Source organism: Protopterus annectens, chromosome 1.part0 (genome assembly GCF_019279795.1).
Source record: "Protopterus annectens isolate FY-2018-M chromosome 1.part0, PAN1.0, whole genome shotgun sequence".
Taxonomy (NCBI): Eukaryota; Metazoa; Chordata; order Ceratodontiformes; family Protopteridae; genus Protopterus; species Protopterus annectens.
In genome coordinates this window covers 543,752,306-543,775,844 of record NC_056725.1, presented here as the reverse complement: position 1 = coordinate 543,775,844, position 23,539 = coordinate 543,752,306, and the positions used below count along the sequence as shown (strand labels likewise).

Genomic DNA, 23,539 nt, shown 5'->3' with positions numbered 1-23,539 from the left:
TTCCCGTTAGGCGTCGCCACAGCGGATCATCTGTTTCCATTTCTTCCTGTCCTCTGCATCTTGCTCTGTCACACCAACCACCTGCATGTCCTCTCTCACCACATCCATAAACCTTATCTTAGGCCTTCCTCTCTTCCTGTTACCTGGTAACTTTATCCTTAGCATCTTTTTCCCAATATACTCAGCATTCCTCCTCAGCACATGTCCAAACCAATGTAATCTTGCCTCTCTGGCTTTGTCTCCAAACATTCCAACCTGGGCTGACCCTCTAATATACTTATTCCTAACCCTGTCCACCCTTGTACACCCAGTGCAAATCTTAACATCTTTAACTCTACCACATCCAGCTCAAACACCTGCCTTTTTGTCAATGCCACTGTCTCCAACCCATATAACATAGCTGGTCTCACTACCCTGTTGTAGACCTTCCCTTTCACTCTTACTGGTACTCGTCTGTCACAAATCACTCCTGACACTCTTCTCCACCCACTCCATCCTGCCTGTACTCTCTTCACCTCTCTTCCACACTCACCATTACTCTGAACTATTGATCCCAAGTATTTAAACTCATCCACCTTCGCCACCTCTACTCCTTGCATCCTCACCATTCCTCTATCCTCCCTCTCATTCACACACATATATTATGTCTTAGCATCTATTTAACATAGTAAACTATAATATAAGACATGAAGTCACTGGTTCAATTGCTAAGACATGTAATACAGTAATAATAAAACAATATGGTCAGTAGTTAATTCCTGTTCTCAAATGATAGTAGTTAACTTGTATGTTTAAGTTTTTTTATTAAGTAGGAATGTTAAATCAATATGGAGATCAAAACTAGATGGAATAGTTTGTGACACATGGATTTAGAGACTTTAACAACAGCAAGTTACTCAAAGTTAAACTTAAGTACTCATTGACATGAGGTGAGTTTATTGGCATTATATCAACAAACTAACACAATGGTTTTAATATCAATCAGTGCTGAAACAAGTGCAACACGCATGGGGATTGCACATCATGTTAAACTTTAAATGCTGTATGTAATAGAATGTTGCTCTTAAAAAATAATGTCTTGCAAAATCAGACAAAAGGAGACGTCTTAAGGAAAACTTCAGTAGCACACTACAAAACGTTAAAAATACACTGAATCAGTAACTTTGAAAAATGTCTATTGAACACAACACAGAAGCAAAACCTATGCAACTTTTCTCCATTTATATAGAGCAAAATGTCTATAGAACTATGTCATGGTACCCATACAAAATTATGCTGCTACTGCAAAGAATAAGGACACAGATGACTTACAGATCACAACACTCTATATTCATAATTATAGCGACTAAAATCTTACCCTAACAGGTTTCATGGCTTGAGCATCAGGAAGGAACTTAAGTAGTGTTGAAGCTGCCAGCAGCAAAAAAGACTGATGTATTGCTTCACTTCCATTTAATCCACATAAAGCCAGCCTGTATAATCCATGACATGCTTCATGGCGAACTGCTGTCTGAAAAGATACAAACAACAAAATGCTTAACTACTGCAACACAAAAACTGTTATGACTGAGCAGCATACCTGTCAACTGTACAGATTTTCACATAATGTCCAGATTTTTGCCTTATGTTTTTGGTCCGTTTCCTCAAAAAAAATTGTAATTTTCTAGATTCTGGTGGCAAATCAGTGAGGATTAAATTCACTAAATAGTGACAGTCATTTGAGTTTAAGACTTCTTATCCTTCAGAAAATGAATAATAACTCAAGACCTTTTATGCAACTTTCTAATTTTATAAGAGCAAGATTTAAATTTTTTTCACATTTTTAAGGCTTTGTCCCCCCATTAATTTTGGCTTTGTCCAGAGTTTTGTGCTACGAGGTTGAGAGCTATGCTGAGCAGTAAAGCAGTTCCTCTTCTGTGCGCAAAAGAACATAAAATAACTTTATGTAGTTATCTGACATCTGGATGGCCACGGTGGTGCAGCGGTTAGCGTTGTCGCCTCAAAGCAAGATGTTTTCCAGTTCAATTCTCAGCTGGGGTGCCTTCTGTGCAGAGTCTGCAAGCCCTCCCTGTGGTCGAGTGGGTTTTCTCTGGGTGCTTCGGTTTCCTCCCACATTACAAAGATATGCAATAGGTGGACTGGACACACTAAATTGGCCATAGGTGTGAAGGTGTGTGCAAGTGAGTGGTACGGATGAACTACCACGGCACAACTAGCAACCAGACGGTGTAAACCTTGGCTCGAGATGATTACCACTGATGAAGTGACACCCTGACCCCCATGTGGAAAATGGGATCGAGGAAGGAAGGATGGATGGATGGATGGATGGATCTGACATCTGTAAAGAATGACTGCTGAGACAACACTGTTAACTCATAGTATGGCTCAGATGTCAGAATGTTACTAAACAGCCTTACAAGTAAGCCATCAGAATGTGAAAAGACATCTGCTATAAACAGCAGATAATGAATTCACCTTTCCAGCTGATCTGCGAGTACAACTTCTTCAGAGGGTAACTACTGGCATTCCTCTTTTGGTACTCCCAGCTCTCTGTTAAAATTCAGAATTTTCACCTTATTAAAATCTTTTTAATAAAGTTTGTACAGCATTCAGAGCTCCTGACATGACTATCAGAAGACATTTTTTGAATGTTACAAACACCCTTTGACAGCCACAAGTCAAGGTGCAACACCTGATCATGCTTGACCACTGTGGGTACGCATTTCCACAGACACACAATACCTGCTTGAGTGCATGCACTCTGTGGCAGGCTTTCACTGTCCCCAATCAGACATACTGTAGAAGGTGCATTCCAGGCCTTCCTTCAGTGGTGTTACTGTGGTGGGATTCTGTCAAGTCTCTCTTCTTCAGTTTGCTCCTCCAATGCCCAAGAAGACAAATAAACCCATGTCATATGGAGTGCAGTGAACACTAAGATCTCTAAGCCACAGAGCAAGCCTAATACACTTTGCTTGTTTGCAAACATGACATTAAATATGCCTCAAAACAAAAGTGCACTGTGATGTCACATAGTGAACTACTACAGCATGTTTGACCCTGCTGCTTCACATTTGAATCCCCCACACACACTAAGAAAGGAAAACCCAACAGAAAAAAAAATATTAAAAAAAATAGAGTTATGTACTTTCCATAACTTGGCATCTGTGTTATCCTATGTCTTCATTCACCACCAAAGGGCCTAGGATCCAACACTGGATCCAAGCCGGCAACATTCAACAGACAGATCCAAGGCTCTAGCCCCTCTCTCTCACATAATGGCCTACTGCACTCTAATCCCCAGACCGAGTTTGCTATCATAATCCTAAAAGCTACTCCTAACAAGGTGGAAGGAAACCACTCCAACTTCCTCCACGATCGAAACAAGGTAGGGGGATGGTGGGTGTGAAATGTGATTAAGACATAGGGTAACACAGATGCCAAGTTATGTTAAGTACATAACTGTCTATCTCATGTTATCCATGCCTTCATTCATCACCACAGGGCCAGAGTCCCCAGCTACCATATATCCTGGGAGGCCTCAAGGAAGGACAAGCCGAAGCAGTGTGGAGCCAAAAGAAGCCCTGCTACTAGAAATCAAATCTAACTTGTAGTAGGATATAAAGGCGTGAGGATTAGATCAAGTGGCAGCAGCACAGATATCATCAGTAGAAAGCCTTGCTACAAAGGCTGAAGAAGTTGCCACAGACCTAGCAGAATGGGCCCTAACATTACCTGGAACCTCAAGGTGGTTAAGACTGAACACCATAGAGATGCAGCAAGATATCCACTTTGTAATAGTGACTTTAGAAACTGCAAGACCACATCTGTTAGCAGAACAGGCCACAAAAAGCTGCTCTGACTTACAAAAATCTTTAGTCCTTTGCAAGTAGAACTGTAGCTATCGGTGAACATCCAAGGTATGTAGGATATACTTCCCTCCATTGGAATAGTTGGGGAAGAATACTGGAAGATTTAGGGTCAACTCTGAAGCAATCTTGGGCAAGAAGGAGGGGTTCGTTCTAAGAGAGAGACTGTCCTTGTGAAAAGTCATGCAAGGAGAAGGAATGGTGAGAGCTTGCAGTTCTGAGACCCACAAGGTTGACAGTTATCCTCAACTGACAGAAAAGGGGGAGAACATACTGAATCACCTGTATCAGTCAGTGTCTTGAAGATGCCGTGAAGAGCCAATCATTAAGGTATGGAAAGACCTGAAACCCCTGCAAACACAAGTGAGCTACCACTGCCATACATTTGGTAAACACATGGGCAGCTGTGGTGAGACCAAAGGGAAGGGCTCTGAACTGGTAATTACTGGCTCCCAGCCAGAAGCGAAGATGTCTACTGGAACTCCTGCATATTTTGATGTGATGACAGGCGTCCTGGAGGTCCACAGACCACATCCAATCGTCCTTGCGTAAAAGGGGCAGAATGGACTGAGCAGTGACCATCCGGAACTTTGCTTTCTTCAGTGAAAGATTGAGCTCACTGAGATGCAAAAGAGGATGAATGTCCCCCATCTTTTTTGGCACAAAAAAGAAGTGACAGTAAGTGCCAGATCCTCTGTTCTGCTGGGACCTCTTGGATTGCTCTTTTTAGAAGAAGCTGTTGAACTTCTTTGGAAGCCAACTCCCTTTGACTGGGTGGAACATCTGGGAGGTAACTTCTTACTGGAGGGGGTTCTGAAAAGGGAATGAAATAACCCCTGGAAATATTTAACACCCACTCATCAGAAGTGATGTTTGTCCAGGCTAGTGGGTGTAGGGAAATGCGACCCCTGAATGCATCCAGGGCAGAGCAGCCAGGCAATGCTTCAGGAGCGCTGATAGGACTGCTCAGAGAAAGGTTCCCTGGAGCCCTGATTTTGTGGATGCCACCTGCCTCGAGGGAGGCATCGTCCAATGAAACCTCACCCCCTGCCTCTGGAAGAGGATTCATCTGAAGCATCCTAAAAGAGAGACTGTGCCTTATGGAACCACATCTTCCTGGTTCCCCATTGGGTCTTAGAGAAGGACCTCTGGAGAGTAGAAAGCTTGATCCCCACCGCACACAGAGTTTTCCCTTCCTGCTCACTGTGGGTGAAAGTGTCTTTCATGGAAGGTCCAAAGAGAGTAGAACCATCGAAGGGGGCATTGGTAAAGGACACCTTGAAAAGTTCCGTAAATCCGCATAAGTGTAGCCAGGCATGATGCAGCAAGGCAATGCCTGTACCAGCAGCTTGAGAGGTAGCTTCCGCGACACTGGAAATTAACCTCGAGGAATTCATGAGGGAGGTCAGAGTGGATAGCTTGGGAGACACCTGCTTGAGGTTCCCCGCCAGCAATAGCTTAGCAAGGTAGGTGGAAAGTTCTTAAACCAGATCCCTTTGGAGGCAGATAAAATGTGCCAAGTAGTTTGTCACTCTCAGTCCAAAGGCAGCTTAGGCATACACTCGCTTCCCAAAATGGTCCATCACCCGAGACTCCTTGTTTGGGGGATGGACCATGGAGCTTGGCTCTGCTAGCGCCTTTTCTGTGGCTGTGGTAACCATGATGGCATCGACTGGGGCTCCTTTGCTCCAGAACAAATGGTTTGCAGGGGGACTAAGGAACTTGTCAGCCCTTTTTGGAACAGGCTCCACTGTATCCTGTTCCTTCCAGGCCCTGCTGGCAATCAGATCCACTAAATCATCAGTGTGGGGAGGGCACCCAGGAGGTAAATGGGTCCATTCTAAAGGCCTTCAGAAACACAGACTCCTCCAAAGACAAGGGTTTGGGGAGACCATCCGCCCTTTTGTTTTAGCAGCTCAAGGATGTCGCCAAAGGAGACAATTGGGTGGATATCTGGAGGACCCGTTTCCTTCCTTGAGGTCCATATCCTCAATCAGGGACTCCAAGGGGGAGTCCAAGTGTCTCCTCTTGCACTTTCTGTTATGATGAATCTCATCCGCTGGGGTATCCAGGGAGGACTCAAAAGAGACAGGAACTCCCGGAGGGGAGGAAACTCCCTGAAGGCTTGACCGGGAGGGCTGACCCGGGACAGGATGGGTGGCCTCGCCAGCCTAAGTAGAGAACGGCCAGGAGGGACCTGGAGGTGTGGAAGAGAAAACTCCAGACCTGGAGAAGGTCCTTTCTAACACTGGGAAAGCCGAGGGGCTGGAACTGGGCCTGTCCCCCCACATTCGAGGGCGAAGTGCCCCAGAGAGGAGGAACGCATCTAGAAACAGGACCCCTGGATGATACTGGTCCAGAGTTACCAAAATCCAAAGTGCTGAGAGGAAGGGAGCGGTCTGAAGAAACAGAACCAGATCTACCCCACCGCGGAGTAGCCATCGACCACTCCAGTATGGGGTTTATCCTGGTCTGAAGGTGAGGGAACAAAATAAGCCAGATACATCGGCGGGGGTCGAGAAAGGGGGTATACTCAGCCTTGCCGGAATTTGGCTACAGATGTCCTAGTCCCTAGAATCCAAAGACACCGGGGGTTGGATGAGAAGAATGAGAAACCGGGGGGAGTGAGGCTCCCCTGGCCAGATGGGAAGGAGAAGCCAAAAGCCACAACTCTATCTGGGGCTTAAGGAAGCTCCTCACCTTCTTTGTCCATGTCTGAGAGCAAAATATTCCTAGAAGATCTAGAGGAGGAAGAAGAGTGGGTAGACTTGAAGGGAGACCGACTTACTGCCATGCTCTGGGGAATGGATCCAATGCCTTGGAGCTGACTGGGACCTCTGTTTAGAGGTAGAAGGGATAGCAACCTCTTCCAAGACTAAAATCAGATCAGATAACCATGTTGGATATAAAGGCCTTGCCTACTCAGTGGGCGGATCCAATGGAACAGTCAGATCTGAGGTTGGCCAGACCTTGGTTAGATCCAACAGCCTCTGATCTGGACAGGACCTGGATCTGAGAGACTGCTCTGTGGCTCTTGGCTCCGAAGTCCTCGGATCTGACACGGACTGGGCTGGGCTCAGATCCAGGGACTTAGAATCTGACAGCTGTGGCTTCTTGGAGGGAGCTGGCTGAACGTCTTCCTCTTTGGATCGGAAGAGGAAGCCTTGGAAGGACAAGCGAAGAGTACCCCCTGAGGCAGACTCTTTAGTAAGAGCTTGTTGCGGCACTCTGCCAAAGACCTGGGGTTAATTGTGGCACAAAGGTCACATTCAGCCTCCAGGTGCAGGGCGCCCAAGCAATAAACACACTTCTCGTGCGTGTCAGAATAAGGCATTTTCCGACTGCATGAGGAGCACTTTTTAAAGCAAGCAGGATTATCAGACACTTTGCTACTACTACAAATAAAAAATTAACTACAAAAATCAACTATAATTACAACTACTCCCTTAACAAGTCTACAGCCCTAACGGCTACTGTAGAAAAGGGTGCCAAAAACCTAACGCACACAAAACTACCAACACCAAGCTAGGGAGGGGAGGTAATAAACGACAGGAATACTACTTACTAAAAAGTACACTAGAAAAAAACTACATTATCACAAAAACTAAACGACTTAAAGTGGAAGAAAAGCACTTAACTCGCTAGAGCCAGAGGACACGCATCTGTACAGGAAGCATGGCAAACGAGATATGGGGATTAGAAGGCACCAGGGCATCATGGGAGAGGGAGGAGCTAGAGGCTTCGATCTGTCTGTTGACTGTTGCCGGCTTGGATCCGATGTCGGATTCTAGACACTATGGTGATGAATGAAGACATGGATAACATCAGATCATAAAATTATAAAATTGCCTGACCTGCAAGAAAATCCATCCAGAAATGTTGTGTGAAAAGGCTATCTATACACAAAGACAGTGGAGGCTAACACGTGACCAGTGGAAAATTCCTCATTGCAAATTTCTGTTACATGAAAATTCAAGACTTCTGCCACGGATAAACTTTAGGAAAGAACCTCATACAGAAAAAAATACAACTTCCTTGGGAGGGCAAAAGGCATATGCTCAGTAAACCAAATCCTGAAACAGTTATCTGACAGACCATTCCTGCAATCACATTCCAAGCCATGCCCAGTGATGAAGTGAACTGAAGATCAAGTGGCTGTGACACACATGTTCACAAAATGAGTCCATAAGCAAGTAGTGGAAAGTACCCATGCTCCTGATGAATGAACCATTGACAAATCCACTTCCCAATGGGCAGTTTGCTGTCTGATGACAGAAAGGGAATCCTTTATCAATCCACATGGAAGATGTTTGCTTAGCAACTGCAAGCCCTCCCTACCTGGAAATAGAAGAAACATAATTGTTCTGCATTCCTGAACATATGCACCCTTCAAGAAAATTCTGAGCCGGCGATGCTTGTAGAATTTATGAAGAACCTCCTATGATCTGGAATTTTGCCCAACAGTGAAAATATGCAGATAAATAGACTAGTTTTATGGATATTTCTGGGGCCACTCAGGGGAAAAAACATGAATTAATCCTAAGGGACACCAGATCCCTCTAAAAGACCAAACAGCCTCCAACAGAATACTGTCAGCAGTACTGAGATCACGTGACAGAGGGGATGGTCACTCAGATAATCATCTTCCAAAAAAAGGTCACAGCAGCAAACAAAGAATTCAAATAAAGGTAAGACACAATATTAATCTACAGATTCAACTCCCATGGAACAGAAGGGCTAAAGATGCAAAATCTCTTTTATGCAAAAAAATCAAACAGCCAGTGATGGGCACATTTCTGCCCTTCACAGCATTGTGATATGCATAAATGTAGAAAAACATGCTCCCTAACAATGGGATAGCTGAGGCCCAAGTCCCACAGTTAACTCGGAAAACTTAAGTTCACCTATAAGCTTAATGACTGAAGTTGGTGTTGGGCATCTTTTCCTGGATGGAAGATGTCACACAATTATCAGAATAGGTCTGATGAATTAAGGTCTGGGGGGAGAAACAAGACATCTTAATATTTTCCCAAGTTCTATGGAGTAGTCATCTGCAGCCTAATAGAGGGAAATGAGAAGTTATGTACCTACCATAACGTTCCATGTTAGTTGTCTTCTCTCGCCTTCTTTCTTGCTGGATGGGTTCGGAGCCGAGCCTCGGCTCCGACTCGGCCACTTACTAAAGCTCGAGAGCTTATTTTACCGGCTCGAGGCAACCCTATATCCCATGATGCTAGGCGAGAACTCCCCAGATCTCGTTTCGAAGCTGAAAAACCTAGCATAGGGCAATAAAACAAAATCCTCCAACTGGAAGGAGGAGGAAGAGGGATAAAACCCCCAAAGATCATTATCTACACTATATATATCCTAGGACACCTAGATGGTGAACAAGGGAATATAAGGACCCTTCAAGGAAGGGAAGATCTTCTCGCTCTGTCCAGGCTAGGGGGATGGTGGGTGGGATGCAAGAAAGAAGGCGAGAGAAGACAACTAACATGGAACGTTATATGGTAGGTACATAACTTCTCAATGTTAAGTTGTCAATCTCGCCTTCATTCTTGCTGGATGGGACCGCGTCCCTAGCACCTTCATCCTGGGTGGCTCATTGGAACAGACTCTTAAGAATGGTGGAACCAAATGTTGCTCTGTCCCTGGAGGCCATGTCCAATTTGTAATGCAAAACAAAGGTATGAGGAGAGGCCCATGTGGCTGCCGCACAGATAGTGTCTATTGGTAGTCTAGCTTGAAAAGCTGTAGATGTAGCTAGTGCTCTAGTTGAATGGGCTTTTGGCTTAGAAGTTAATTCCCTGCCTCTGAGTTGATAAATAGATGTAATCACAGAAGACAGCCACCTAGATAGGGTCACCTTAGAAACAGGAAGGCCTTTCTTATTTTCTGCGTACAATAAAAACAGTTGATCAGACTTCCTTATTTGTTTGGTTCTATCCAAATAGTATCAGAGCTGGCGGTGAACATCTAGATAATGTAGCTTTTGCTCCGCTCTATTAGTATAGTTTGGGGAAAAAACTGGGAGATCAATTGATTGATTTAAATTTGTCTGCGAAGCCACCTTGGGTAAGAAGGATGGATTAGTCCTTAGAGAAACTCTGTCTTTATGGAAGATTAAGTAGGGAGGACGAATGCAGAGGGCGTGAAGCTCAGATACTCTCCTAGCAGAAGTAATGGCGACTAGGAAGAGTGTCTTCCAGGAAAGAAATTTCAATGAACAGGAGACCGCAGGTTCAAAGGGGGGAAGAATCAAGGATGTTAAGACTAAATTAAGATCCCACTGAGGTGGAGGGTCTTTGATCGGAGGCTTAAGAAATATACACCTTTAAGGAAAACTTTGCAAAGCTTATTGGACATGATGTTGTGGTCCGATAAGCCTGTATGAAAATTCGATATGGCTGCCAACTGAACCTTTACTGTAGACGCAGAAGACCCTGAATGAAAAATTTCGGCTAGGAAGTCTAAGACCGAATGAATTGGGGCAGTAAGGGGATCTACATTCCTTGCCTTTGCCCAGAAGGAGAAACGTTTCCATTTACTAGTGTAAATCCTTCTGGTGGAAGATTTAAGGGAAGCTACTATGATATCCCGGACGGGATTAGAAATCATAGGAAGCCTGGCTAAGGACGGAAGTGGAGCAACCAAGCAGTGAGGTTGAGAGAATGTAGGGATTGGTGCAGCTGCCCCGACTGATGGGTCAACAGATCTGGAGCTGGGTCCAGATGCCAAGGCTGTACCAAAAGATAACGATGTAGGAACGGAAACCATATCTGTCGAGGCCAATAAGGGGCAATGAGAATCAACTTGGCTCTCAAGGCGGTTACTTTCTGAATTACTTGTGGGATTAGAGGAAAGGGTGGAAAGGCATAGAGAAGTCCCCGAGGACAATCTTGGACTAGAGCGTCTCTGAGGGGATGGCCTGGAAGGGGGAAGAGGGTGAAGAAGTCGGGGCATTTGCTGTTTTGGGGTGTAGCAAAAAGATCACAACAAGGAAGGCCCCACTTATGAAAAATCTCTTCCGCCACAGATTGTTTGAGAGACCACTCATGTGGCATGAGTATAGCTCTGCTCAACCTGTCCGCTATAATGTTGGACTTCCCGGGGATATGCGTTGCTATCAGAAACCGCTGAGAGGAGATTGCCCATTGCCAAAGTCTGAGTGCCTCTCGACACAGGGGATAGGACTTGGTTCCGCCTTGCTTGTTGATATACCACAGACATATTGTCCGTTTGGATTGCAATAGTTCCTAGGGGAAGAGAGTCGTGGAGGGCTTGCAACGTTAAAAGCACTGCTCTCATCTCTAGGACATTTATGTGCAGGTGGCGTTCGAAAGTTTGCCAAGTGCCATGGACCATCCTGCCCTGAAAATGCCCCCCCCCCCACCCGATCAGGGAGGCGTCTGATGTCACCGTGGCGACCAGGGGAGGAGGAACAAAGGGTCTGCCTTGATGGACTTGAGGGGACAATATCCACCAGGACAGATGACTTTTGCAAGTTGGAGTTATCATGATCTTGTGGTGCATGGAGAGTTGCTGATATGATCGACTGTACCCATTTGTCTTGAGTAAGGGAAAGCCAGGCTATTGGGTACAGCGACAATCTTCCCCCGACTGCCTCCGAAGGTGGGCAATCGGGCAACATCTCAGGGATACTGGAAGGGTTTGTCAGAGAGAGGCTCCCTGCTACCCTGGTTCTGCGGACCCCCTCTGCCCCTAGGGCGGTGTCTGTTGTTGTTATCCCCTCTGCCTCTGGGGGTAAACTGACCTCTTGCGTCAGGCGTGACTCCTTGAGATTTGCGGAACCACATTTTCCCACCCTTCTGACCCTAAGGGTATGGTCTTGAAGGGGTGGAGAAACGGACTCCTACGGCAGAAAGAGTCTTGCCATCTTGTTCGCATCTGGTCAAGGTGTCTTTCACTTGAGGTCTGAACAAAGCCGAACCATCAAAAGGGGAATTTGTGAAGGACGCCTTGAAAGGGTCCGCGAAATTACACAGCCGCATTCAGGTGTGACGCCTTATGGCCACTCCTGTGCCCGCGGCCCTACTCGCTCCATCGGCTGCATATGAAATTAGACGCATGGAGGAGTTAACAATCGAGTTCAGGGTTCCAAGCTGTGAGTTTATTTTATCCTGGGAGCCAGCAGCTAATGGATCCTGTAAGACTTCTCCCAATTCTTTGAGAATATCTCTCTGAAGGCGGGTGAAGTGACAAGTAATTCAGCGACCGCATGGCAAGGGTCGCTGAAGAAAACATCCACTTACCGTACCTATCCATGGTCCTAGAATCCTTATTAGGAGGATGGATAGGTACTGAAGGATCAGCTAGTTCCTTCTTGGTAGCTGCAGCCACCACCATGGCATCTGCCGGTACACCTTTTGTTAGGAATTGTTTGTCAACTGGTGTTGTGATGAATTTAGATGGCCTCCGTGGGGTGGGTTCCACCGAATCCGGGGCCGACCACGCCTTCCGAGTCACTACTTCCATAAGGGGGTCGAAAGGCAGACACCCCCAGGAGGTGGAGGGTCGAGAACCAAACACCTCCAGGTACACCGACTCGTCATCGGAAGGATTAAGGGAAGACCAGTTCCCCCTCTGCTTTAGGATTTCTAGGATGTCTGAGAAAGAGACATCCTCAGAGGGGGACTTTGGGGATCCCTCCGACTCATCCAAGTCGGTGTCAGATGTAATGGACTCAGGGGAGTCCACATGCTTCCTCTTACATGTCCTCTTACGTGGAGGCTCCGCTGACAGGTCAGGAGAAGCCTCGGAAGAGGAAGAAATTCCCAGTGGGGAAACCTGAGGCGTTGGATCTCTGGGTCCGGGAGCAAGAGAGTGGGAAGGGACATCAGCAGGCACTGTAGTGGGAGGAGCTGATGAAGATGACCGTTGACAATGCCCTGGGGCTAAGTACACTCCTCATCACCTCAAAGGCTCCCCTATCAGAAAAGCCAGAGGGCCCCCGCTCCAAAAATGTAGGAACCCCAGGCCGCACCGACAGGGAAGGCTCCGAGGCCGATGTCAGCGCCGATGCTCCGAGAGGGAGAACGGGGTCGGACAATGGTCCGATGCCACTCGCCCCCTCGGAGCTGACGAGAGAGACCAGGCGCCCGGATCCGTCCAATGAAGGCATCAAAGAGGAGATCGGAGCGGAAGACGAAGGAGCCGAAGGGGGAGGTATCGGCTCTGATGCCACAACAGTCACGGCTCCGAACTCTGAGGGAGAGTCGGAAGAGGAAAAATAGGTGGAGTCGTAATAGCCACCGTCTGATGAGACGGGCTACAGATCATCTGGGCCAATGCCTGAGACTTTAACAGCCTACTTACCACTCTCTCAAGGTCGTGATCTGAAAGCCTGGATGACCGAGAAGATCAGCTCCGATGGCTCCGCTCCGAGAGCAGGGGAGATCTCAGAGCCGAATTGATGGTCTCTAATGAAGGGGATCTTGACCTCTTCTTAGATATGGATGGAGCCAAAGGAGCCGAGGAGACGTCGGCTCCAGCCGGAGCCGACAGTGAATGCATGGACTCAGAGGTATCGGCACCGAGTGGTGCCGAGACCGGAACCTGTGACTCGGAGGGATCGGCTCCAGCAGGAGCCGATCTAGGCACAGACAAAGAGCCAGCAGCCGAAGGCTTAGTACTCGAAGCCAACGGTTTTGCTGGTTTCGAAGGCCTCCCCGATGCAGACTTAGTCGGGCAGCCCTTGGGCTTTAACAAGCCCCTCAGTATAAGTTTGTTCCTGCGCTCCTGCAGGACTCTTGGACTGAATGCATGACACACAGAACAAGAGTCCTGCAGGTGCAGGGGTCCCAGGCAGTAAACACAAGAAGTGTGACTGTCTGTCAGAGACATTTTTTGACAGCACGAGTCACACTTCTTTAAGCCTGAGACCTTAGTTTCCTTTGGTTCCTTCGACATAACAGTGTCGAGGGATCACAAAAGGAAAGAGAAAACACACACACACACACACAACACTCAAAAAACAATAAAAACCAATAAAAATATTAATTAGGATACTGACACACCCAAACACTCCACAGGATCCCCAAGAAAAATTAGGAGAGGGGCAGGCTTAAGGCCTAACCTAAGAGTGGAGGGGGGGGGATATAAGGGATAAAAAGGGAAGGTATAAACAGGAATAGAATTAAAGGTAGTCGCTAACTACTGAAAAACAACTGGGTGAAAAATTAACCAAAAAGGGTGACTGAACACTATATATTTAAAGACTTATCAGGAGCCGGTAAAAATACGCACCTCGCAAGCGAAAGCGGCAAACGAGATCTGGGGAGTTATCGCCTAGCATCATGGGATATAGGGTTGCCTCGAGCCGGTAAAATAAGCTCTCGAGCTTTAGTAAGTGGCCGAGGATCGGCTCCAAACCCATCCAGCAAGAATGAAGGCGAGATTGACAACTTAACATCATACAGTTGTGTAAATAAACTTACCATAACAGCAGATATGCGAATAATCACTGCTGCAGAAGCCTAAGCTACATGGGGTTATATCCTGCAAAGGATATAAGATATGGTCCAACATTCAAAGCTTCGGTACAACCTCCACGAGTCCAAACTATTAGGCAGCTAAAGCTGATACGCCTAAAAAAAAAGTCTGAGCACCAACAATCTCTTCTCAGCTTTCATGCCAACTCTGGGGGAGCCCTCAGAGGACATAGCTAGTAGTAAAATGCATACATCCACACCCTGCCTAAACACCACACACAAAAAATGAGCTGGATGGAGGGAGGGAGCTGCTACTGCAGCAGTGATCAATCATGCATCTACTGTTATAGTAAGTTTACTTGTACAACTGCACTATGCTCATCATACTGATCACTGCTACAGTAGCCCAAGCTATGTGAGCAAATGAGCCTAGCTTATATCTGAAAGGTGGAAGGTGGAATGGGAAGGGTCCAGGATCCCCTGGAAAATGCTCCTAGCAAAGTCTGATCTAGACCTATAGAAGGAATCAAGCTTGTAGTGTTTTGCAAAAGTATAGAGAAAGAAAGTACAGTTTTGTACCTACCATAAATGTAGCTGTTCGAGTGTTCACCCTGCTGCAGTCATCACACTTGGGTTATCCTGTCGTCAGGCGGTCCCCGCAGTCTGCCGGAATTCCAAAGTCTTGGTCCGGCGTCGGTTGCTGTCGCCTCTTCCCTGACGTCAGTGCGCCAGGGGTATATATAATGCAACCTACGCCATTTTCTTCAGTTTTTCTTGCCCCGGATGTCAGGTGCCCCCAAAAAGGTGGTTAGAATTAGTACCAAATGGAGAGAACACTGCACAAACACAAAATCCCTTCAGCTATAAGCAAAAACATCAGTAAGGCATAGAAGAGATTTTTCCAGAAGATCAGAGGGGATGGAGGGAGGGTAACCTGGACTGCAGCAGGGTGAACACTCGAACATCTACATTTATGGTAGGTACAAAACTGTACTATGTTCATCGTGTTACCCTGCTGCAGTCATCACACTTGGGTTGAATCCCAAAGCTAAGGTAGGGGGGAGGTATCATAGAGGGTTAGTGGAGGCAATAAGGCCCTGCAGAACTGCAGTGGTGATGCCTGCCCTGGACTTAGAGTAAAGAGATAAGTGATGGTGTTTGGTAAAGGTGTGTACTGAACTCCAAGTTGCAGTTTCTAAAATTTCCTTGGTTGGAACCCCCCCTGAGAAAGGCTGTAGAGGTAGCTGTTGCCCTGGTAGAGTGGGATCTAATGGTAGCAGGAACTGGTTTCCCATGATGGGTATAGCAGAAACGTATGCAATGACCTATCCATTTAGAAATGGTTTGCTTAGATATAGCCTTCCCTTGAGAAGCTGTAGCATAGGATACAAAGAGCTGGTCAGTTTTTCTGAAAGCCTTAGTTTTGTCCAAGTAGTAACGAAGCTGCCTGTGAATGTCCAAGGAATGCAGGAGTCTCTCACCTTTGCTCTGTGGATTGAGGAAGAAGGTGGGTAAGTGGATGGTTTGATTCAAAGCTACAATGGAAACCACCTTAGGCATGAAGGAAGGATTAGTTCGTAGAGAAACTCTGTCTTGATGAAAAATGAGGAAAGGTTCCACTGCCATGAGTGCCTGTAGCTCTGAGACTCTCCTAGCTGAAGTTATTGCTAGCAGCAGGGCAGTCTTCCATGATAGGAACTGTAGATCTGCAGAGAAAGCTGGTTCAAAGGGAGGTAGTGTTAGTTTTTCCAGAACAAAGTTGAGGTCCCATGTTGGTGTAGGAGCTGTCCTGGGCGGTCTAATGTTTTTTGCCCCTCTGAGGAACTGCCTTAGAAGAGGATGTGAAAATAAAGGTGGATCCGTGTTGCAGTGAGCTGAAATAGCTGAAGCATGGATTTTAATTGAGGAAAAGGAAAATCCTTTGTGCAACATCTCAGCTAAATACTGTAGAATGTGAGGCATGTGAGGCTGAACTGTGTCTTGGCCTTTAGCTTGGTTCCAGGCACAAAACCTTTTGTCCGAATAAGCCTTCCTGGTGCTTGGCCTCCTGGCTTCCAGAATAACATCCAGAACTGCTTGTGAAAAAGGAGCTGGTTGGATGTTTAGCTGATTTGCCATGCAGCCAGATTTAAAGTTTTGAGCTGGCTGTGAAGAATCTGTTTGTTTTGTTGTGTGAGCAAATGGGGTATTTGAGGCAATATCCATGGTGGGCTGTGGGCCATATTTTTCAATAGCGGGTACCAGTGCTGGCGTGGCCAGTCTGGGGCTATGAGAATCAGTCGTGGTCTCTCCTTTTTGACCTTCAAAAGAACCTTTGTGAGGAGAGGTAATGGAGGGAAGGCATATGCTGTCAGATTTTTCCAACTGAAAGAGAGAGAGTTCACTTTCCAAGCTTGATGGTGGAAGGTCCTTGTGCAAAATGTTGTCAGTTGGTAGTTTTGAGGACTGGCAAAGAGGTCTATGTTTGGAAGGCTCCATTTTTGAGTTATCATTGCAAATATTTGTGGATCTAGTTTCCACTCGTGGGGATCTTTGATGTTTCTGCTGAGGTCGTCTGCCAATGTGTTCTTCTGTCCTGGCAGGAATTGAGCTTGTAACTGGACTTGGTAGGCCAGAGCTGTGTTCCATAAGATCATTGCTTGCCTGCATAGAGGGTAGGAATGTGTACCCCCTTGTTTGTTTATGTATCACATTACTGTGGTGTTGTCCGTCTTTATTGCAAGTTGTCCTGGATGTAATAGATCCTTGAAGGCTGTTAGAGCTTTCTGTACAGCTAGCATCTCCTTTTGATTTATGTGCAGATTTCTTTGATCTGCAGTCCATAGGCCTTGAATGCATTGTCCTGCCATGTGTGCCCCCCAGGCGTAGTCTGAAGCATCTGTTGTGATAGTCTGCCTGGCTGGGGGCAAGGTGAAAGGCTGACCCTTGTTGAGGTGACATGCCTGTGACCACCATAGAAATTCCTGTTGCAGGCAAGGAATGAGAGATATCATTGTGTCCAAGCTGTGGCTGTGTTGAGACCATACGCTTTTTAGGTACCACTGTAATTTCCTCATATGCAGCTTTGCAAATGGTATTATTAGTATGCAAGATGCCATGAAGCCCAAAGCATGCAGAATTTTTCTTGCAGTTAATTAGGTCTTTGTTGCCATTGTCTTGAAATACTGAGTCAGTTGTAGTTGCTTTTCTGGCGTAAGATAAGCCTTCTGGGCCGTTGTATTCAAGCTGGCACCCAGGAATGTCATTTTTCGTGAGGGTACTAGTTTTGACTTCGTTTTGTTTACTGTGTACCCCAGGCAGTTTAGTAGATGCTTTACAAAGGCCAAATGATGTAAGAGTATGTCTTTGCTTTCTGCTTGGATGAGGCAGTCGTCCAGGTATGGATATATTTGAATTCCTCTTTGTCTGCAGTATGCAATTACTGGTGCCAGGCATTTTGTGAAAACTCTGGGCGCATTAGATAAGCCAAAGGGCAGTGCAGAGAATTGGTAATGGGTTGAACCTGCAATGAAACGGAGTTATCTTCTGCAACCTTGTCTGATAGGGACATGCAGGTATGCCTCCTTGAGGTCCAACGTTACTAGCCATGCTTCCTTGCCCAACATGGGAAGTAGCTGCTGTAGTGTTAGCATCTTGAATTTGGGTACTTGTAAGTGTTTAGAATTGAAAGGTCCAGAATTGGTCTCCAGGCATTGTCCTTTCTGGGCACTAGAAATAGTCTTGAGTAAAATCCTTGGCCTTGCTCTCGAGTAGGTACCAGCTGAATGGCTCTCATGTCCATGAGAGCTGTAATTTGCTTTTGTGCCTCTGCCCATTGATTTTGTGGCAGGTTTGGCATTCCTCTTTTCATTGGCAAGGTGTGAAAGTGGAATCTGTATCCTCGTAAAATTATGTCTAGGACCCATTTGTCCTTTGTGACTATCTGCCAGCTGTCTGCAAAAAGTGCGAGTTTTCCCCCCAAGGGGGCTGCCAAGAAAGTATTGCTTGGCCAGATGAGGTGCAAGTCATTGAGTTTGCCTTCTGGTGGATTGAGACCTGTCTTCTCCTCCCTTCTGTGTTGTAGTGCCCCATTGGCGAGGTTTATACTGGGCTTGTGGTTGTCCTCTTGCCCCTTGGGTGTCTGTATTTACCCCTCTGTGGTCTGTCAGTGGCTGGAAAGGACCAATTTTTTGTTGGCCAGTTTACTTGTAGGAAATCTTTGACTGTCTGCATAGATTTTGCCTTGTATTCCATTTTCTTTACAACTTCTTCTGCTTTAACTCCAAAAAGAACATCCTGCTGTAAGGGAGCATCTAGTAGTTTTGCTTTAACACGATCAGGCAGAGTTTGTTCCTTTAACCAAGCATGCCTACGTATAACAGACCCAGTGACAGCTGCTCTGCAGGAGGCCTCCAAAGAATCAAACCCATATTGTAAGGTATTTTTGCCCACCTGCTCAGTGGCGTGCAACAGATCCTGTACTTCTTTCAATTCAGATTGTTGAGGGAGAGTGGTTATTCTTTGCTTTAACTGAGAGATTAGAAATTGCTGATACTTAAGCATATGAAATTGACAATTCCGTGCCCTCATAGCTAGTGTGGCTGAGGTGTAAACCTTTTTCCCCCACCTGTCTAGTGCTCTGGAATCCCTCTCAGAAGGTACTGGGTTTTTAGCCATAGAAGCCTTAGCCCCCTTGGGACCCTGGGAGATAGTCTCTGGGTCAGCTACTGGGCTTTTGTAAAGAAATTTGTGGGAATCAGGCACTCTGTAGTATAGTACAGTTTTGTACCTACCATAAATGTAGATGTTCGAGGATCCACATTGCTGCAGTCCTAACTATTGGGTAGTCCGCTGTCCAGTCGGCCCGAATACCAAAGTATATGGCTGACGTCGGTCAGGGCGCATTAGACTGACGTCAGTACGTCAGGGTACTAATGCGCATGACCGACGTCATATCCTCAGTCTTTTCTTGCCCCAGATGTCAGAAGACCCTAAAAAGACAAGGCCCAATATACCTGCACCAAAAATATGTACAATATATACAAAATAATCAGCATATAACCTCACCTACACAACCACCCCTAAACACAGAGGGAAGGAGGGAGGTAAATTGGACTGCAGCAATGTGGATCCTCGAACATCTACATTTATGGTAGGTACAAAACTGTACTATGTTCTTCATTCCACATTGCTGCAGTCCTAACTATTGGGTAGAATCCCAAAGCAGAGGTAAGGGAGGCTGGCAAATCATAAAGAAGCAGGAGCTGACAACATGCCTTGCAAAATAGCTGTGGCAAAACCAGCCCTAGACTTAGAGTAGAGAGGAAGGTGATAATGCTTAGAGAAAGTATGCACTGAACTCCAAGTAGCTGCCTCCAAAATATCCTTAGTTGCCACCCCTTAGAAATGCTGTTGAAGTGGCAGTAGCCCTAGTGGAATGAGGCCTAATCCCAGCTGGAATCTCCTTGCCATGATGGGAATAACAAAATGCAATGCAAAACCCAATCCACCTAGAAATAGTTTGTTTCGACACAGGCTTGCCCTCCTAACTCAAAGCCAAAGAAACAAACAACTGCTGAGACTGCCTAAAATCCTTAGTCCTGCTTAAATAATAACGCAATTGCCTGTGTACATCTAAAGTGTGCAAAATCTTTTCCCCTTTATTTTGGGGGTCTGCATAAAAAGTAGGCAAATGAATAGTTTGGTTTAAAGCCACACTAGAAACCACCTTAGGCATAAAGGAAGGATTAGTACGTAATGATACCCTATCCTTATGGAAAATCAAAAGGGCTCTACTGCCATAAGGGCCTGCAACTCAGACACCCTTCTTGCAGAAGTAATAGCCAACAGAAAAGCAGTCTTCCATGACAAGTATTTCAATTCAGCAGTAGCCGCAGGCTAAAAAGGTTGTAGAGTAAGTTTTTCCAACACAAAATTGAGATCCCAAGCAGGAGTAGGAGCTCTACGTGGGGGTCTTATATTCTTTGCCCCTCTAAGAAACTGCTTGAACAAAGGATGCGAAAACAATGGTGGGTCACAATCATAGTGAGCTGAAATTGCTGCAGCATGAATCTTAATGGAAGAGAAGGACAAACCTTTGTCCAATAACTCAGTAAGATATTGAAGAGCCACACTCAAATTAGGCTCAGAAATCTCCAAATTCTTTGCTGTACTCCAAAATAAAAATCTCTTCCATTTTTCTGCGTACACTTTCCTTGTACTAGGTCTTCTAGCTTCCATAATCACATTTAAAACTTGTTGAGGAAGTTGAGACCTGCTGTGTTTCAACACAGAATATGCCAGGCTGTTAGATGAAGAGAGTGAAGCTTGACATTGAGCAGATGACCGTCCTTCTGAGATAACAGATGTGGAATCAAAGGTAAAGGCCATGGAGGCTTCCTTACCAGACTCCTCAGTAGTGGGTACCAGTGTTGCCGAGGCCAATCTGGAGCTATTAAAATCATCCTTGGCTTGTCTTGTCTGACCTTTAAGACCACCTTTGGAAGAAGAGGCAGAGGTGGAAAGGCATACACATGAAGATTTTTCCAACTGAAAGACAGAGCATCCACTTTCCAAGCTGTGTGATGAAACCCCTTTGTGCAAAACTTTGGCAGCTGGTGGTTTAGTGGAGAAGCGAACAGATCTATGTCTGGAGTTCCCCATGACACTGTCAATTTCTGAAATACATGAAGATCCAGTTTCCACTCGTGGGGATCCATGATTTGTCTGCTTAACACATCTGCTAAGGAGTTCTGTGCTCCGGCAGAAACCTTGCCTGAAGAGTTAGTTGCAAGCTGAGCGCAGTCTCCCATAAAATCATTGCTTGCCTGCATAGAGGATAAGAATGTGTTCCCCTTGTTTGTTGATGTACCACATGACAGTTGTGTTGTCTGTTAGAATCAACACCTGCCCTGGAAGAAGTAACTCCTTGAAAGCCATTAATGCAAACTGGACTGCTAACATCTCCTTCATGTTGATATGTAGATGCTGTAGTCTGGCTGGCCACTTGTCTTGTATCCACTTTCCATTTAGATGAGCTCCCCAAGCAATGTCCGAGGCATCTGTCGTTAAAATCTGACTCGCCTCTGGCCGGGTCCCAGAGAGTCCCTTGTTTAGGTGACATTCCTGAGCCCACCACAAAAATTCTTTTTGAAGGCAAGGTATTATTTGAATGACAGTGTCCAAATCCTGGCAGTGCTGTGTCCATACATTTTGAGATACCATTGCAGCTTCCTCATATGCAGTTTGGCATTGGGAAGCACCAGAATACAAGATGCCATGAACCCTAATGCTTGAAGGATTGTCCTTGCAGTCAGCACGGACTGATGAGATAGTTGATGGAAGTAAAGGGATAGACTCTTTTGTTTGTCCGGGGTTAAAAAGGCCATCTGGGCTGCTGTATTCAGTCTCACACCCAGAAAGCACATGTCTTGAGAGGGTACTAGACTGGACTTTATTTCGTTCACAGAATACCCTAGGCATCTTAGCACTGCTATAACATATTCCAGATGCTGTAGAAGGTCTTCCTTTTCTTGAGCCAGAATCAGGCAGTCGTCCAAGTAAGGATAGATTTGAATTCCTTTTAGCCTGAAGTAAGCTATCACTGGAGCCAGAACCTTTGTGAATACTCTGGGCGCAGTAGATAAGCCAAAGGGCAATGCAGAGAACTGATAATGAGAATTTCCAGCTCGAAACGCAGATACTTCCTGCAACTTAGTCTTATAGGCACATGAAGGTAAGCTTCCTTGAGATCTAAAGTTACCATCCAGTGATCTTTGCCCAGCAGAGGTAAAAGCTGTTGTAACGTCAACATCTTGAACTTGGGAATGTCCAGATAAGTGTTGAGGATAGATAAATCCAAAATTGGTCTCCACGTGTTCCCCTTCTTTGGTACTAGGAACAGGCGAGAATAAAATCCTAGGCCCCTTTCTGATACAGGGACTGGCTGAATGGCCCCTATTTGGAGTAACAGAGAAATTTGCTTGTGAGCCTCTTTCCTTTGTGGAGGAGGAACGTCTGGCATGCCTTTGAAAGGGGGCAATGTATGGAAATAAAACCTGTAACCGTGGTGAATGATATCCAACACCCATCTGTCTTGAGTAATTAAATCCCAATTTTCTTTGAAAAGAGACAGTCTTCCTCCCAAAGGAGCTGCCAGACGAGAATCCACTGGTAGCTGAAAAGGCAGGTCATTGGGTCTGTTTACGAAAGGACTGACCCCTGCCCTCACCAGAAGTATGAGCAGGTGAACTCCCTGTTCTAGGCCTAAAAGAACCTTGAGCTCTGCCCCTACCACGTCTAGACCTACCCCTAGACTGGGAATCATAAACAGGATATGTCCATCCCTTAGTAGGCCAATTTCTACTAAACTTCGGTGGCTGCACCTGCAAAAAATCTTTAACAGTTTGCATAGACTTAGCTTTGTCCTCCATTTTCTTTAAAACTGCTTCCACAGGCGAACCAAACAACACATCAGACTGTAAAGGAGCATCCAAAATCCTTGTCTTAACATGCTCAGCTAAATTCTGATCCCTCAACCAGGCATGCCTGCGAAGAACAGAACTAGTGGCAGCCACCCTCGAGGAGGCCTGTACAGCATCAAAACCACATTGCAAAGAATGCTTACCCACTTGTTCAGACACATGAACTAAATCCAGCAACTCTTTACACTCAATACCTTCCGCCAAAGCATCCACCTTAGATTTCAATAGTGAAAGGAGATAATTTTGATATTTTAGCATGTGAAACTGACAATTCAACGCCCTCATGGCTAAAGTGGAAGAAGTATACACTTTCTTTCCCCATCTATCCAAAGCCCTTGCCTCTTTATCAGTGGGAACAGGGTTTTTAACAACAGAAGCCTTAACACCTTTAGGTCCCTGAGAAACAGTTTCCGGGTCTGCCCTAGGACTCTTAAAAAGATACTTATGAGCTTCAGGCACCCTATAGTACCTATCAGGTTTAACAGGAGCAGGAGGCAAAGAATCAGGGTTCAGGAAGCCTCTGCAAAAACATCTTCCACCACATTCAACACAGGAGGTATAGCTAAGGGCCTATGCTGGGGTAAAAACAAGAATTCCCTAAGCCTTTTCCTGGAATCAGAGTAATCTTGGCCTTCCCATTTAAAGTGCTCCCTCATGGAATGCAGAGTCTCTGAAAATGAGAAATCCTCAGGAGGAGAAGCTGTAGGAGTGGAATCATCCACATCAGAATCAGAATAAGGAGGATACTCCTGCAAGTCTT

The 23,539-nt window shown here is 45.8% G+C and overlaps 1 protein-coding gene across 1 annotated transcript in view; it reads right to left on the bottom strand.

Annotated features, from left to right (window-relative positions):
- Window positions 1-23,539, bottom strand: part of USP34 (ubiquitin specific peptidase 34) — a gene marked incomplete in the record, with an annotated part of 5,849,982 nt that overhangs the window by 2,224,492 nt on the left and 3,601,951 nt on the right. The window contains 1 exon segment of the mRNA XM_044061224.1: window positions 1,358-1,510. Coding sequence (XP_043917159.1) covers window positions 1,358-1,510 — 153 coding nt within the window.